The sequence below is a fragment of the Helianthus annuus genome, chromosome 5 (assembly GCF_002127325.2).
Source record: "Helianthus annuus cultivar XRQ/B chromosome 5, HanXRQr2.0-SUNRISE, whole genome shotgun sequence".
NCBI classification, from domain to species: domain Eukaryota; kingdom Viridiplantae; phylum Streptophyta; class Magnoliopsida; order Asterales; family Asteraceae; genus Helianthus; species Helianthus annuus.
This window is the reverse complement of record NC_035437.2, coordinates 154,211,640-154,224,473: the sequence shown is the minus strand read 5'-3', so window position 1 is coordinate 154,224,473 and position 12,834 is coordinate 154,211,640. Positions and strand designations below refer to the sequence as shown.

The 12,834-nt window shown below is 35.0% G+C and overlaps 1 protein-coding gene across 1 annotated transcript; it reads right to left on the bottom strand.

Annotated features, from left to right (window-relative positions):
- Positions 1-3,282: 3,282 nt before the first annotated feature.
- On the bottom strand, positions 3,283-5,491 carry LOC110941592 (aspartyl protease family protein At5g10770). The gene is made up of 2 exons (XM_022183249.2): positions 5,148-5,491; positions 3,283-4,740 (listed from the first exon to the last, which is right to left on the bottom strand). The coding sequence occupies exons 1-2, from the start codon at positions 5,335-5,337 to the stop codon at positions 3,470-3,472; spliced, it is 1,461 nt and encodes a 486-aa protein (XP_022038941.1). The 5' UTR covers positions 5,338-5,491; the 3' UTR covers positions 3,283-3,469.
- Between the last annotated feature and the right edge of the window lie 7,343 nt (positions 5,492-12,834).

The window sequence follows — 12,834 nt, the reverse complement described above, 5'->3', positions numbered from 1 at the left end:
AGCAGCTCTTTTCTTCTTCAATCTTTGTCTTTCAAGCAGGTTCACGGTACTTCTTCAAATGTGCTTTCACTGTCAGACGACGTTTCGTATCCGGTTCTTCTGACTCAGGTACATCTTGTTGGTGTGATGCTTCATGCTTTGTCAGCAGCTAACAGCATCTCAATCTTCAGCAACCCCTGTTCTTGATTGAAATCAAGTTCTGCACATGCTCATAAACTCATAAGCAAACATTTCTTATGCAACAGGGAGAGTACCATATGAACACTAGGTACATCCATGTACTTATACTCGGATTTCACAATTTAAATTCTTTCAATTTTTGTGATCAGTCAAATCTTCAAGAACGGTTATATTTTTTATTTTTAAGAAAACAAATAAACACTCTATTTTTGGATTTTTGGTTTTATAGAAAAGCAAGATACTATTTTTTTATTTTTGAATTTTTCGTATTTTTTTAATTTTTTTAAGAACTAGAAACAAATAAAAACTCAAAATATAAACAACTACCATAATATACAATTACAATTGCAATGGGATCAAAATTCGTTCTCAGGCAGACTAAGGAATACTTTTCAGTACGAGCCTAATCAAACTGGTCTATGCGATTGCCAATATGTTTGTCCACTTAAACTTTAACGCTCAACTTTCAATATTTCAACTTCGTGATATGCTTAAGGTAATATTATACTATTATACCTGTGTGTCCCATTCAAAGGCATACCCCCGCGATCAAGGTAAGCACAACGATTCATCGTAACAGGTGAGTATATTGATGTCATCCTTTTTTATTTACAACGTTAGACCATTGGTGACAGGTCATTACTTTCGTACAGCAAAGCGACCAATGATTTTGTCCAACGAGGGCGAGGCAATTACCTTTTTGGTACGAATTTGGCTCTTTGAGCATTGGGAATTTTCTCATTTTGAGATTTTATTCCTTAGGGTTTTTGTCCTCTTTGGGATCTTTTATGATATCCTGACTGTGTCTAGGTCTGCATATAATCTGTTTTATCATGTTTTGATTTCTTAACAATGAACACCCAAATAAATACTAATCAAATCCCGGAAATATAAACAGCACACTCTATCATGCAAGTATCTTCCCTACCACATATTTCACAAGTCCAATCCAGATTTCTGAAATCTTAACTGGGAATAGGTTGAGAAGAGAACAGAATAGATCATTTGCAGAGATGGTATAATATAAAGATCAAATGAGTTTTTCTCAGTTTGATATAGGTTTCTTGGGTTTCTTTTGGGCACTTGAGGGCCTCCTTCGGGTGTATTTGATCTATAGCGTGATAACGTACAGCTAGGTCAGCATGTATCTGGATGCAGCAGAAGCTGTCGTTGCCTAGCACCTCCAGGTCAGCATATATCTGGATGCAGCAGAGGAGGTACACGACTTTTTCAGAGAAGATTTCAGAATCAGATCAAAATTGTGTGTATCGGGACAACATACAGACATTCAAACAGGAATGAGCTAATTCCAAGTGACTTTCTTTCCTGGGGTCATGTACAATTTTAGTTCTGAACAGAAGGACAGCCAAGATATCCGGAGATGAAGATGATGTATAGTGAACGGAGTTTACGATGGTGATGTGGATGGTGATGAAGACGGCCGGAGAAGGTGCAGGTGATTAACGATGGTTACGAGTGCATATGATGAAGATCAGAGTTAAGAAGGATGGTCGGATGAAGAGATGACCGGAGATGGTGATAAACGATAGAATGATGAGTCAAGACTGGTGAGGTGAGGAGTCGAGACCGTGACTTGAAATCGTGAGAGATGGGACTCGAGACCTGTTGACTCGAGACAATGGATGTTGATAACTCAAGATCTCGGTTGCGACTCGGAACCGTGAAAGAAATAACTCGAGATCTGTGGAAGTGATGGAGGTTGCGAGTCGGATCGATGTTTGCGAGTCGGAACAGTGGAAATGACTCGAGACGAAGTGATAACTCGAAACCTCTGTGATAAAGACAACTCGAGACCAGTGGGACTCGAGACCGTGAAGGATGAAGTTGATGACTCGAGACAATGGTGTCGGCTGGATTTGGTTGCTACTCGAGACCCTGTAGAGATGAGTCGAGACCTTGAACAGATGATGTTTTGAAACAAGGATCTGGTCAACCAAATTTTTTACCTTTTATTTTTAAATTTGGAAACAAGAATTTCAAAAAAAAAAATATCAACCAGAATTTTCCGAAATTTTGGGAATTTGATAACTTTGGAAAGATAATAATGAATACCTTTTAAAAATTTCAAAAGATTTCCGTTTATCTTGTAACAACTTTCAAAAGATCAAACACCACCAAAATATACTAACTTTTGATAAAATTTCGAGGAACACTACGAAGAACGTGAAGAACACCAAACCAAAAATAACGAAATTCTTGAATCTTTGATATCACACCGAGCCTAGAAATAGGTTCTAAAGGCTCTGATACCACTTGTAAGTCCCGTTTAACCGGATCTTTCAATGATATCAAACAATCACCAAGTTTGTGCGGAATCCAAACTTGATGTGATTCAAGAATAAACACGAGAAACTGAAAATACGAAGAACACAATACCGAATCACTTTCCAACTTGCACACGTTCTATTACTATGAAAGCAAAACGTCTGGTACAACTTGACACACCACCAATCGCCTCTTTCTGACTCTCTGTAGGAAATTCTGAAACTATGAGGCTCTAAGAAGTTCAAACCTAAAAACAAGTTAGAAACTTGTTTTTATACTAACTCAAGCCCACTTCCCTACATGGGCTCCCCTTGGGCCTGCTTGGCCCACATGGCCTAAAACTTGGCCCAAGTGACCTATAAAGGTCCAAAACCAAATATTAACTAACCCGGTAAGGCCCAGTTCGCAACCATAGCTCGTTGTATTAATTTGATGCGTCAGTCTCACACTTTAGGGCCTAACATCTCTCTATCCCGTTTGTCTTTTACATTTTTTCACTCTCTGCTAGCTAGAAGATTACCATTCATGTTTCTATCCACTTTTGAAATGAACTCAGATCATATATATTCATATTGTTTAGATGGATTCAAACTCATTTTGCTACGCTCCAATTAACAGGGAATGTACCAAAATGTTTGTTTCTGCAACCAAAGAACAAAGAATCATAGCTCCCGAACCTAGAAATTCCGGGTAGGACCTATCCTTGTACTTGGTTACATATGCAACAATTCTCAAGATTCCCTTTTCCTGAGCTAGTTGCATTTGATTAATCTATGACAGTATCAGGTAAGACAAGTTATACAACCTATTCCATTATTTACTTACAAAATTCGATATACATAGTCTATATCATAATTATATCATTCAACACTTGTATTATAACACTCATAAATCATAAAATGCATTCATATAATCTATACCATCACCTCAATACTTAAAAACTTCTTGAATGATGAAATATTCACAACAATCACATATGAATCAGCATGTGCCATTTTCAATATTAATCCAAGCTGCAAGTTTCTTTAGCAAATCCAAGTGTAGATGCCTTTGTGTTGTATACAACCCTTGTGTTTTTCTGCTGATAATTCCCAATAATACCAATCTCCTCTTCACCCGACAGCCCCGCGATCGCTAAACAAACTTGAGAGGCGTCAGCCTTTGCAAAATAAAAAATCCCAGTTACATCAACAGTAAGCGTAGCATCCATCCCGAAATGCATTTTCATCGTCGGTATCTCGACTTCTTCGTAAGCCGATAGGTTAAAACAAGTGTCCAATATTGAAAAGGCTGGGGCTTTAGGAAAACCTGAAAACTGTTTTAGAAACTCGGTCTTAAGAGCGTTGTAGACCGTCGGTTTAAGCCGTGTGATTACGGTTCCTGAATCTATTAGCATTTCACTTTTACCAAAAGTTGAATCTTGTAATGACACCCCACCAATGCTGATTCCAGTGAGGTTAAGAAAGTAAAAAGTGGGCATCATTATGTTGGATATCAAGTTAGTATAAGAAAATGGTGTAAAGTTCTTGTAAAGTGATGTTCCATCCCCTAGAACTAGTGACCCCAAACCCTCATCAGTAACTGAAGGTAAACAATAGGAAAATACACCTTCAAAAACACCATAAGTTTGTGAAACCACTGAAAGAGCACTTCTTCCAAGCCCCATAAGCCCAGAAACTCCACCAAACAACCCATCATTATCCCTCCCACAACCAAACACAAAATCTTTGACTAATGTAGTACCAAGTACGAGATTGTCGTTAGCTAGATCGCCACGTGTGTATGATCCATCTCCATAGCTAACATAGTAGTTACACGTTGAGGAATTAAACCCACAAACACCTGAACTACCGGTGGCATCTGCAAGATCTTGACAAGTTGTTGACTTGCATAAAACCGGTTTATATGAAGGTGACTGTATGGGGTTAAAGAGGGGTTCTTGTTGGTTATAACAAGAGCCACATGGGTCACACTGGACCCATGTTAGGTCACTCCCAGTATCGACTATTAGAGTTACATTTCGACCACCTAATCTAACGGCTACGACGTAGTTGAGAGTCTGGAGCTTGGCTCCAGACTTTAGAGGTATTTGAGCTTGTGAAAGTTCTTGATTAAAACCATTAGAAAGCAAGAATTTTATTCTTGACTGTAGTGAATGGACCCGAATTTGATCCGAAAGTAGTTTTTTTAGTAGTCTTTGGTTCCAATCTGATCTGGGTCCAGAGCAATAATCTCTGTTATGCAATTCTAATATAATTGCATTCTTTTCTGTTCCTGTAAGGACAAGAAAATGAAGCTACTTTAACAACTAATCACTATAAAGAGTTTCCCTTTAAAGGTTTTAAGAATTAGTTTATTCTTTTTCTATACCAACAATTATTAACTTTAGAGCAACACTTTTATCCTAACTTGTATTTTAGTCATGCAAAGTTGTACCCTGATCTGGAATCTAAAACTTAACCTTTTGAAAGTGAGATTTTTTTCATGCAAGGCGGCTTGTTTGATATTTAAATTCATATCATTATCGTTGTATCTATGCTATTCATATATAGATTATCAAAGCTAATTATTTAACTCGCCCTTTAACGGTTAAGATAATAAGAATACTATAATGAGACATAATCACTTTCAAAACACAATCCAAGGTGAAGCAAAAAAGATAAGTGATGTTGAATACTCACTTGATCTTTGAGGGAAGCAGTTTGCTGTAGTTGTTTGTTGTTGTGTCCACTTGAGTTTCTTCAAAGTGAGAACTTGCCTATCTCCATAGCCATGAACACCCGTGGCGGAAGCGGTGGCGGTGGCGGTGGTGGCTGGAAGAGCATGTAAAATGAGAAGTGTAAAGAGGAAGATATGGAGATAGAGAGACATGTTTCTACACAATACTAATGTGGTTTTTTTTTTCTTTTGAGTTAAGAATCTTTGAAGGGTTGGAGGTTGGCATGAGAACAAAAGAGAAAAGGGTGGCTAAAGAGTTGAAGGACCCCACTGTGGTTGCATGAGAAATTATTGAGGCTTCACATGCACATCTGCATTTACTTATTGGAAAGGAGAAAAAAATAATATGTTAAATTGGTTGGATTAGTTTCTTTGATAGGTGGGGGCTTCATCAACTTGTGATTTTCAACCATTTTTATTGGTTTGTTATGGCTGAGGAACTTCCATTGAAAAAGACTGCCCCTTCACGGGATCAAATGCCACTCTCTTTCCCATACACCCTTAGGGGTGGGGTGGTCACTGGTGATAGAATTTCATCACTCGCGAACATTCAATCAAGTTCCGTCATGTCGTCAACCATTATTCTATCACTCACATCTTTTTTTAGTGGCAATGGTCATCACTCATCACCACACCCAACAATTTCCCCCCAACCAACAATTACCCTCACAAAATAAAACTATCACGCGTTAAGAAAAAAACGGAATTTGAATATATGCATGTTATCACGCGTTGACTTTGTAGGTGGCGGTGGAAGTTTTGTGTTTTCCACGCGTGATAAATGGCTATCATGGTGGATTAACTTGCCACCCCGCCTCCCCTTATATCTGTACATCCGTATAAATACATTGACACATCCTAACATACATATATGTATATATAGGAAAGATTTTATAAGTGAGCTTAGGATGTGCTAGAGTTAACTTACTACTCTAAGTCTGTATTCTAAACAAGTTTGGAGATGGCTTTTCACAACCACAAGTTTTTTACAAGCCAACCGAACCATAATTAAGAAGCTTGAGAACACAAATGCAAAAAAAAAATAATAATAAATAAATAAACTGGGTACCGATACATGTATCGAATACCTAAAATCGGTACGGCTACAGTTACGATACAGGTATTTGGTAATAAAAAAAACTCCATCCCTAGTAAGAAGTGACAAAAAGCCTCAAATCTAGGATGGAGAACTTACAGTTCCAAAGTAGTAGATTTTTAGATTATAAGGTGCTCATTGTATGTAGGTTGATCTACATGTGAATGTACATGCAAAATATCATAATTCAAGTGTTTGTGTTAATGATTTAATAATCATATGAAAACAAAATTACTAAGATAGTCAAACATATGTTTGCAAGTACACAAAGCTCCTTTAACTTGGCATAGGGAATTGCATTTAAATCCTTTCAACTTTCAAGTATACTAATGTTTTGCAATTCGTATCAAAAATTTAATTAATCACTTGCTCAAATCCAATTTGGAAAAACTAAAAAAATGACAAAAAGTCCTTGCCCCAAAACTTTCTAATATGATGACAAGGCCAACAACTAAATAACCATATTCTACTAATCGAAAATTGATATACACGTGTAGTAGATAATCAAGAAAAATTGCGTCATTTGTTACCTTAATCGCAACGAAATGGACAATAAGAACCCAATCAGGCTCGCAGATGTCTAGTCGTTGGAATCAACTGTTTTAGACTTTAGTTGGTTTCTGTACCGCATTTTTACAGTAGAGAAATCAACCGGCATTACTAGTCACCTAATGATAGCAGTTCAAATAGAAAATTCGAGAGACTAAGAGACAGATGATTTATGATCGGAGAGAAATGATCGAACATAAAAGCAATATTCTAATCCAATATGGTCAAATCCAAATAAAGATAGGCCCTTAAATATATAGAGTCCTAAGCGGTATTTTTATTTGTTTTTACACTTGAGCCGGTCCTATACGTGTTGTTACATAACTATATACTAGTAGGAGCATATATGTTGGGAAACCAAGATTTATGCACTCGCACGTATCCAAGAGGCACAAATCATATGTTTTTGTCCGAGCTCTAATGTTTTTGGATAAAGAAAGTTTCATTTAAACATTTTATTTAAAATTTCAAGTTATTTCCTTTGATTTTTAGAATTCCGAGGTTTTTGAAATCTTTGTGTTTCCATGTAACATTTTGTTCCTTTTCTGGCTACTTTTGTTTCAAATCCTATTCTACCTAGTACATACCAAAGGCATTCTGGCAGCGAAAATGACAAAGTGACTAATTGGATAACATGCTACAATATTGTACACTTTTAATTGGTGTTTAAGCTATAAGTTGGGCCCGGTTGCTTTGGCAAAATAAAAAATAAAAAAAAATCATAACTTTGTAGTTTTGTAAAAAAATTATGTATTAAGTATTATTAAAAGCTGATAATAATAAATATCTAGTTTTTCGAATAAATTGATTCAGGGTATGTTAAGTAAATACAAGTTGGATTTGAAGATGTGGACTTTTATTTAAATCTCAAAGCTTAATCTTGATTTTGTATCTAAAATGTTTCAAAAAGTTATTATTGTAGCTTGAAAAATACAAAATGACATACATAAAAGCTATTTCAAGCAGGGCCGCATTGGCGAAGCTTCATAGGGGTCAGGTGTGTCCCGACTCCCTGTTTTTTGCCTTTGTAATGTTAATTTTACCGAGATTCTGAAAAAAAAAATGTGGTGTAAAATATTTGATTTGAAAGTCTGACCACCTTATTTGGATTTTGAGAGCTCGACCCTTTTAGGTTTTTTTCAGGCTCCGCCACTGAATTTAGGTAGTTTATTCTTTTATGGTTAAACTCTCACGTCCAAATACATTTATATTTTCCAACAAAAAAAGATTGTAGGCATTCTTACACATTCAAAAATGCTCAATACCAAACATTCGCTTACAAGAACATTGTATGTCCTTGAACAAACTTCGAATTTTTTTTTAAACTACTATATTGCATGCCATATTTAATTATTTTTTGTATGTAACTCACATATTTATTTGATGTACGTGTATATATAAACATATATAGGGGTAGGGTTATTGTAAAAAGGGTGTGTTTATATAACTCAAAAGCCAGGATTTGAGACTTTTCCAAACGACTTATTAACTTATTGGCTCCAATAAGTTAATAAATCAGTTCCAAACTCAATCTCAAACACCTCCTCAAACTAAATCTGGATTTGAAAATAAACATAGCATAAGTTGAAAATATAATAGTACTAGATATGAGAATACGTTTCAGACTGTGAGGAGTTTTTAGCACAAAAACCAATGTTTTGAAATTCTGATCAAACCTTTCAATTGAACCGGATGGAAAGGGATCCAGAGTTTATCGGTTTAACTTTTTCAAAAAAGCTAATAAGTCATTTCCAACCTCAATACCAAATACCCCCTAAACCTAAATCTGGATTTGAAAATAAACATAACATCAGTTGAAAATATAATAGTACTAGATATGAGAATACGTTACAGACAGCGAGGATGTGTTAACACAAAAACCAATGTTTTGAAATTATGATCGACCCTTTCAATTGAACCGGATGGAATGGGATCGAGAGTCTAGTGGTTTAAGTTTTTCAAAAAGCTAATAAGTCATTTCCAAACTCAATCCCAAACACCCCCTCAAACTAAATCTGGATTTGAAAATAAACATAACATAAGTTGAAAGTATAATAGTGCTAGATATGAGAATACGTTACAGATAGGGAGGAGTTGTTAACATAAAAACCAATGTTTTGAAACTCTGATCGAACCTTTCAATTGAACCAGATGGAAAGGATCGAGAGTCTAGCAGTTTAAAATGAAACCAATGGACCATCGAAACCAATGAACAAAGGTCTCGTTTGTTTAATTGCATTCGTGAACGTTGGGTAACGTGTTCGTAAACATTCGTTCATGTTCGTTGTTTATCTTCATGAAATTTTGTACTTTTAATTTCATGTTCGTTTGTTTATGTTCATGAAATTTTGTACTTTAAATTATTTTATCTAAAATTTTTATATTCTTTAGTTTTTATTTATATTACCCTAACAATTAAAATACAAAACCATATTTTCACCTTGTTTATGCACCGTTCTTCTTTCCTTCCTCAATATTCACATCGTCAAACAATATTGACCTTCATTCCACAATTATGGCTTCAAGTTCCGACGCTGCTCCTTCTGCCATCCAACTCCCGTCTCTGTCGCTTTCGCCGATTTAATTTGTGTTTCTTTGTGTTCGTGAACCGTTCGTAAACATGCTCATTTCCTTCCTTAATGAACGAACATGAACATACAATCTCTTTCGGTAAGTGTTCATGAACCATTCTTGAACACATCTATTCCTTAACGAACATTGTTCGTGTTCGTTCGATTCGTTTGCAGCCTAAAGCAAGTGGTGGTAAATAAAGCCTTGTGGTAGAACTTAAAATAACACCTCAATTTTGTCTGATTAATATATTGTTTACAATCCCATGAAATTTGTATATAGAGATAACTAGTGATATTCACCTCGCTTCACACCGGCATTCGATCGGTATAGGTTCTGTTCATTACAATACTAGTACGCTACCGGCACCCGATATAGCAACCAAAAAAGATACGCTCAAGAGGATATCGACATGTGTTTTACGTATTGAAAACCAAAAAAAAAATGCAAATACTGGTACCAATGTTGTTCAGCCGGTGTTGGTTTGGTTCGTCATAAAATTGTTACCGTACCAGTACTCGGTATAGGTTATGGTACCAACAACATACTATGTACTGAATACAACTTCATTTACAACCAATTTTATACCGCCAGGTCGAGAAACCATAAAAAAACAAATAAGGTGTCGGTACTTATGTTTGGACGGTATTGATTCGGTTCTTCATTGTAAATAACAAAAAAAGTCATCTATGTTTGACCCATTCAAATAAAACTTTAATCGAGTCGTAGATAAGAAAAGTAAGCACGTTGTAATGATAGGTTCAGAATTGTATAAAAAGTTATATTGTATTATTGAAATAAAGAAAATGGTAAACGACATCACTTTATATAAACAAAACTAAATCACGAGGCAAACCACTGGGTCTTGGCTCAGTGGCCACCGACACCCATTTAGTGTCTCTTGAGGCCTCCCATTGCGTGGAGGTCGCGGGTTCGACTCCTGAGTACTCCAGGCTCTTCAATCCAATCAAGTTGGCAAGGGTATTTACCGTCAGGGATCGTTGTCTGGTCGTGAACTGGGAAGGGAGATCCCTTCCGCGGCTAAGGATACCGTGCACCTATCCTTTTTTTTTAAATCGCGAGGCAACTTTAATGATACGTACGTTTGTACTTCGATCAGTTGTATAGTAATATTCACAACTAAGTTTTGAGTACTATGGATGATAAAATCACTTTCTATTTATCCTAACTAGTGAAATTATCTCGCACTTCGCGGCGAGAATTCAGTCGGTATTTGCTTGGTTCCTTACGGTATCGACACTCACTATATTAACCGAAAGAAAACATTATATCGATCGAAAACAATAACAACGAATATCGATCCTGGTACCAAAGTTGTTCAGTTGATATCGGTTCGGTTGATTTGCGTTCCATGTTTGTTTTTTTTTTTCAACGTTGTAATATAAACTTTATTGAAACAAATATTGTGCTGGTATCGTTCCAAAACAAACAGAAACAAATTGAACAACATCTATATAGACACCATATTTATTTTTATTGTTTTTTGATAATCTAACATGGCATCGCTGCCATATTGTACCGAATCGAACAACATTGGTACACATATGTGTTCATTTTTATGGTTCCTTGTCGGATAACGTATATCATGCTGCTATCGTAGTTGACCGAATGAACAAAATCGGTTCGCTATCGATACTTATTTTTATTGTTTTATTTTTTCTTCTGATAAATTGATATTGTATCATTATCGTACCGTACGAAACATCATTAGTATGGATACCTGTATTCATTTTATGGTTTCCGATTAATTTTTTTTTTCATTTATACAAATTTGTCTGCAACTATTAATGAATATCAGTACTAGTACCAGTACCGTGACAATACGAATAGATCGATATCGTTCGAACAATATCGGTGTTGGTACTGGTGTTCGTTTTTATCGTCATTGGTCGATGATATCGAGTGCATGTATCGTACTGGTACTATAAGGAACCAAACTGATACCGATCCAATGCCTGTGGTAACGTATCGTCACAACGTGCAATCAAATAAACACAGATGTGAATGTAGATTTTAAAAAAAAAGTACAAAGACAAGTTAATTACTGAAAAACAAATTAACTGATAAATAAAATACTACTAATAGAAAAACAAACACTTAAAAATTATTACCATTTATAACTAAACGTTTAAAAAACTAAAAGAATATAATATACTATTAAAAATACGAAACATAACTTTCAAATCATATGTATAATATAATATAATATAGGGTGGAGATAAAATAGGAAGTTTATTTCGCTAGGAAGGATAGGAAGCAATCATAACCGTCCAATTGCACAATCTACAGTCTAGATCAAAATCAAATTAAAAACTGTCATTTAAACACGCTCTCCGGGTTTTAAGGGGTATTATCGTCAAATTCTAAAATAACCGCCGTTGAATATACACAGAAATCCTTCGAAAAATAGTGCATTACGTTTTACACTTCCATTGAACGATCAAACACATACAGAAATTTGAGAAAATCATACTCCATTGAAGTTCATGGCGTCGTCGAGAGATAATTTGAAGGTTTACATTCGAGTTACTCAAAAGAAATCCGTCTCTGAAAACCCTAAATCATCAAAGAAGCAAAAAACATCATCAGCAGAAGAGAACATAGATGAACAAGAAAATATTAGCCGAAAATCAACAATGAAACAACAAGGAACTAGAAAACGCAAAGATATTTCAGACAATGGTAATTTTATCTATTTTTGCTCTTTAACTGAATTCAAGTTACGTTTTATGAAGTACAGTAGACCTAATATATCATATTCGTTCCGAAAAATAGTTAATGAGTTATATCTTCCCCTATCTTAACATTTTTGTTAGTAGAGACTACATTGCGTTTTATGTTAAAACTATGATCTAAGATGCTAATGTTTCTTATGGGATTTATATTTGTGAATTAATGCGTTTTACCTTAATAAAGTTTCAGAAACAAAGAGATTATTATTATGATAATTGTAATCGAATTTTAGAACATTGCGTTTTATCTTTGAATTTGCTGAGATACATGTGTTGTTAACTATTGCCTGTTAAATAATATGATGTAAATTATTGCGTTTTATCTTAAACTTGTGAATTACTGCTTTTTATCTTTATAGTGTTAGCTAATTCGATTTATCATAAATTTGTTAATTAACATTGTTCACTAATGCGTTTTATATTAATTTATCATAAAAAAACAAAATGAGATTATGTAATGTTAATTTGTTGTGTTAAATAATATGATTTAAAGTATTGCGTTTTATCTAAAACCTGGGAATCACTGCTTTTTATCTTTATAGTGTTAGCTAATGCGTTATATCATAAATTTGTTAATTGACATTGTTTCATTATTCTATTTAAAGTTAAAAAACAAGAGAAAAAACAAAAAAGGAGAAGAAAGAAAGTGGTGATCGAATCATCAGAAGAGACAGTTTCTGA

Bases quoted from the DNA above. Each gene is read 5' to 3' on its own strand.
- LOC110941592 (XM_022183249.2), bottom strand. From the start codon at position 5,337: ATGTCTCTCTATCTCCATATCTTCCTCTTTACACTTCTCATTTTACAT. The intron at 4,741-5,147 runs GTGAGTATTCAA...TTGTCCTTACAG, and splicing joins CTGCTTCCCTCAAAGATCAA to GAACAGAAAAGAATGCAATT.